The 4,837-nt window shown below is 64.7% G+C and overlaps 1 protein-coding gene across 1 annotated transcript; it reads left to right on the forward strand.

Annotated features, from left to right (window-relative positions):
- Positions 1 to 232: 232 nt before the first annotated feature.
- CSF3R (colony stimulating factor 3 receptor) lies at positions 233 to 4,832 on the forward strand (the record flags this gene model as incomplete). Its single annotated transcript, XM_031063030.1, has 14 exons — positions 233 to 324; positions 591 to 890; positions 966 to 1,089; positions 1,164 to 1,333; positions 2,012 to 2,166; positions 2,343 to 2,502; positions 2,677 to 2,753; positions 2,856 to 3,069; positions 3,241 to 3,429; positions 3,625 to 3,726; positions 3,995 to 4,141; positions 4,311 to 4,451; positions 4,574 to 4,664; positions 4,799 to 4,832. Coding segments are annotated over exons 1-14 (1,974 nt in total), but the record flags the coding sequence as incomplete, so codon positions are not given.
- Between the last annotated feature and the right edge of the window lie 5 nt (positions 4,833 to 4,837).

A 4,837-nucleotide genomic window follows, 5' to 3' on the forward strand; every position in this document is an offset into this window, starting at 1 on the left:
GCCCGCGTTCGGGGCTCTCTCCGCTGCTCTTCCCCCTCCAGCGGCTGTGGCGGCGCGGGCGGCGAGCAGGGGGCGGAGGTGTCAGAAGGGCTGCGGGAAGGGCTGACGCTGATAGCGAAAGGACATTCTGCTCCAGGAAGAGCCGGTGACAATGGAGCCCGGCTCCTTCAGCCCACCTCGTCCCCAGCCCTTGCCGACCCCCAGGACGAGCCGCTTTCTCCGCTCCAGGTGATGCCAAAGCCACGGAGGAGACCATGGCCAGGCGCGGTGCTGGGACACCCTTCCTGCAGCAGCTCTCCCTGCTCCTGCTGCTCCACCTGGGCGGTGAGTGCGGGGTCCATCCTGTCCCGTCCCACAGGCACAGCATCCCCAGCAGCCGGTGCCCCCCGGGGCAGGCAGGAAAGGCAGGCACGGGCAGGATGGGGCCTGGCACGTGCCCGTGCCTTGCCCAACGCTCGGCTCTTCCTCTCCAGAGCAGGGGGCCCATCTAAGGGAAGAGGCTCGTCCCTATGTCCTGCCTGGGCGCTGAGGAGCTGAGATGGCTTTGGCACAGCTGTGCCCGGGATGTGACATGCTTTTCCTGCCCGCAGGGACATTGGGCTGTGCCTCGGTGACTGTGAGCCCCCCCATCGTGCCCCTGGGCTCGGCTGTCACGGCATCCTGCACCGTCCAGAGAGAGCTCTGCCAAGGCTTGGAGCAGGGGAGGGTCAGGATCAGCTGGATGCTGGACAACAAGCCCGTGGCTGGGAGCCAGCGCCAGGGCCCGGGGGGCACAGAGGTGTCCAACCTCACCCTGCCCCGCTTCAACCACACCCAGGCCAGGCTGTTCTGCTGTGTGGAGTGGAATGGGACCAAGCAGCGCATTGGCATGGCCGAGATCAGGGCAGGCTGTAAGTCTGCTGCCACTACAGGTCACCCTCCTTCCCAGCAAGGACGGCCACTTGCTCAGGTTCTTTCTCCCCCAGACCCTCCTGCGAAGCCCCTCAACCTCAGCTGTGTCCTGAACCTCGATGACTACGGGTTGACGTGCCAATGGCAGCAGGGAACCAACAGCCACCTCCCCACCAGCTTCGTGCTGAAATGCATGGGGTAAGTCTCGGGACTATTATCCCCTGCCAAACCCCACAGCAAGGACCCCGAGCCCACTGCCCTGTCTGCTGCAGGAGCAGAGCCCAGGCAGTGACGGGCTGCACCCCACGAGGAGGGCACAGCCACTGCACGGTGCCACGCCAGCTGCTGCAGCTGTACCGGCAAATGGAGATCTGGGTGTCTGCCACCAACTCCCTGGGCACGGCCGAGTCCGAGCACCTCCACATCGACCCCATGGACGTGGGTGAGTGACAGCGCGCAGGTCAGGGGCCAGGGAAGCTCGTCAGGGGTATTAAAGTGACATTAAAGCACGTGGGGCCCGTTTTACGGGCAGGTTCCGTGATGAATGTCCTGGCGGGATGAATCGGTGCCAGCGCTGCGCTGCAGAGCGAGCAGCACGCACGGCGGGTTATGAGCTGCCAGTTGACCTGCTGCACTCCACAGCTCCTGCAGCAATTGATTACCCATTTATTCAGCAGCTCTATTAATAATAGATCCTGTGCCTATAAACTATTTATAAAAGGAGCCTTCCCAGATGGAGAGATTTATCCACCCTGATCTGGGGCTGGGGAAGGGCTGCCCGGGAACCAGCTGAGCTCTCCCCTGGCTGTGTACCACTCTCACCCCCAAGCAGACCCAAATGTGGGTTGTTCCAGGCACCAGACCCCATGGGATCTGTTTTCTCTGCACAGGCATTAATGCAGAGCTGTTCCAGTGTTGCATTACTCCATCCCAAGCAGGGGCACACACCAGCTCCTGTCCCTTGCCACCAGCCCTTCTCCTATTTTAGGGTGGTTTCCCCCATTTCTTGCTGCAGCACCCTGGCTGCAGCTCCTGGCACTAACAACAGGCACATGTGAGGTCATGGCTCTGAGCACTGCCCCCCACACACCTCTCCAACTCTCCCCTGCCCTTCCTACAGCCAAGCTGGACCCCCCAACCCTGCAGAGCATCCAGTCCATCCCCTTCCAGACCGACTGCATTGCCCTGGCCTGGGACTTGGCGTGGGGCACAAAGCACATGGAGCTGCAGTGTGAGCTGCGCTACCGGGCACCCGAGGACCCTGCCTGGGCCCTGGTGAGTGCTGCTGGGGCAGGGGGACCAGGCAGGAGCCGGGACCCTCCCTGTGCTCCAAGCAGTGGGAGCGGGGGGTCCCCGTGTGAGTGGGACAGCAAGGTGTCCCCTGAGCCTACAGCAGGGCCAGTCCCTGCCCGAGGCAGGAGGCAGCACAGCCCTGGTTTGGCTGCTCCCAGGTCAGCGGCATCATCGGCCAGGCGGGCACGGCGCAGCACTGTGGTTTCCTGTTCGGCACGCAGTACAGCTTCCAGATGCGCTGCCGGCGCAGCTCAGCCTCGGCACTGGGCTCCTGGAGCGAGTGGAGCCCGGTCAGGAACTACACCACCCACGAGAAAGGTGAGTGTGGGTCACCCGGGGGGTCCCCTCTGCCTGAGCAGGCGGCACAGCGCTGGGGACACATGGGACAGTGCTGGGGACAAAAGGCACAGCGCTGGGATCACAGGGCACTGTCCTGGGGACACAGCCACATGGGCCCCTCTCAGCTTCTCCCCCCCCCCACTCCCATTACAGCCCCCACAGGGAAGCTGGATGCGTGGTGGGGGGCTCAGCCGGCTGGGGGGCGGCTGGAGGTGCAGCTGCGCTGGAAGGTGAGTGGGGGGACAGGGGACATTGCCTGGGGGGCATTGCCTGAGGGGCATTGCCTGAGGTCCCCGCACGGACTGCCACCCACCCGCCCTGCCCACACCCAGGCCCCACGGCAGCGGGAGGCCAACGGGCGAGTGCTGGGCTACTGTGTGACCCTGAGCCCCCGGAGGAGGGGCAGGGACCCCCCTATCATCTGCAACACCACCCGCACCCAGTGCAACTTCTCGGTGCCCGCGGCCACCAGGAGGGTCTATCTGTCAGCCTACAACGCCGCCGGCGAGTCGGCACCGACCGAGGTGATCCTGCTGGAGAGGACAGGTGAGGGCAGTGCCCGAAACCTCCGCGTGTGCCCCGGGGCTCTGCTCGCCCCAGCAGGCTGCACAGCCAGCGCAAGGAGAGGGCAGACTCCAAACCCGGGCGCACAGGGGGAGATGTGGGAGAGGTGCTCTCCTCTCCTCTCCCACCATCCCGGCTGTTTGTCCCACGCAGGTCAGCCCCTGGCTGGGCTCCGGGCTGTGCCCGGGGGTGAGCGCAGCCTCTGGGTGCACTGGGAGGCACCGCTGGCCCCAGTGACCGCCTATGTCCTGGAGTGGCAGCGGGTGGCAGCAGAGCCTGGGCACTGCAGCGTGTGCTGGCAGATGGAACATGACGGGGCAGCCACCACAGCCCTTATCCAGGGTAAGGGGGGCTGCCAGGGGGCCCTGACCCCCGGGTCAACTATGCCAGGGGGCTGGCATCCATCCTGACCAAACCAGGACCCAGCCCTGCCTCCAGCACACTCCCCACCCTCCCTGTGTATCCACCCCAGGGTGGGTGGGGTGGTGCCGTGGTGCTGGGGGGTCTCAGCAGTGCCCCTTCTGCTCTCCATTGCAGATGGCATCGAGCCTTTCCAGCGCTACAGCATCTCACTGTACCCCCTCTACGAGGGCACTGTCGGGGTGCCCATCCACACCACAGCCTACTCCCAGCAGAAGGGTACGTGGGAAGGGAGCCCCACCACCAGGACTTTGCCCTCCCAAAAGGAGGAACCGCCTTTCCCCCTTGTATCCCAAATCCAGGGGCTGTACCAAAGAGCTCAGCCTGAGGGGCTGGATTTGTGTCATCTCTGAGCGAGCTCTCAGCCCCAACACAGCATGGGCAGGTCCTGATGCCCACACCTTGGGAGTGGGACCCCCTCATCAGTTCCCACCCGAGGCAGTGGCTCTGCTCAGCACTTGGTCCCCCCTTGTCCTGCTCTTTCCAGCACCATCCCATGCCCCCAAGCTTCACCTGAAGAGGATCAGCAAGTCAGAGGCCGAGCTGTGCTGGGAGCCACTGCCAGTGGAGGTGCAGAACGGCTTCATCACCAGCTACACCATCTTCTGGGCCAGCAGCATCACCAGCACGGCCAGTGAGTCCTGCCTGCAGCACCACTGACCTGGCCCTCTGTCCCACCTCAACGTGCTGGGTGGAGATACCAGGAGCCCCTGTGTCCTTCTCAGAGAGGGTCAGGGAGTTTTGTGGCTCCCTGCTGTGCAGGTGGGGGCATTCTGGACACCAACAGCCCCGTGTGTCCCCAGGTGCCACCGTGAATCCTTCCCTCAACTCCTTCGCCATCCGGGGGCTGAAGCCATCCACCCTGTACAAGGTGCACATCATGGCATCCACGGCTGCTGGCAGCACCAACGGCACCAGCCTGACCCTGGTGACCACAGTGCTGGGTGAGGGCTGCGGCCACCCCACCAGGGGGACATGGGAGGGGACCTGGTCCTGCCCAGCCTCGTGGCACAGCGCAGCTGGCAGTGCCCACTGCAGCTCCCTGTGACCCTGCCCCTCTTCCCAGATGACACCGAGATCCAGTTCCTCTTCCTGAGCCTGGGGCTGGTCTTTGTCGGGCTCATGGTGTTGCTCATCTGCTTCCAGAAGAACGAGCGGTGAGTGGCAGAGCCCTGCCCCGGTGGGACAGGGTGGCCTTGGAGAGCTGGCATCCCTCCGGGAGCCAGTCCAGCACTGAGGCCACCCATTCCAGTCCGCCTTGCTGAGCCCCCTCACCCCCCGTGGTCCCCAGGATGAAGGAGCAGCTCTGGCCCAGCGTCCCCGACCCCGA

The sequence above is a fragment of the Geospiza fortis genome, unplaced genomic scaffold, assembly GCF_000277835.1.
Source record: "Geospiza fortis unplaced genomic scaffold, GeoFor_1.0 scaffold289, whole genome shotgun sequence".
Taxonomy (NCBI): Eukaryota; Metazoa; Chordata; class Aves; order Passeriformes; family Thraupidae; genus Geospiza; species Geospiza fortis.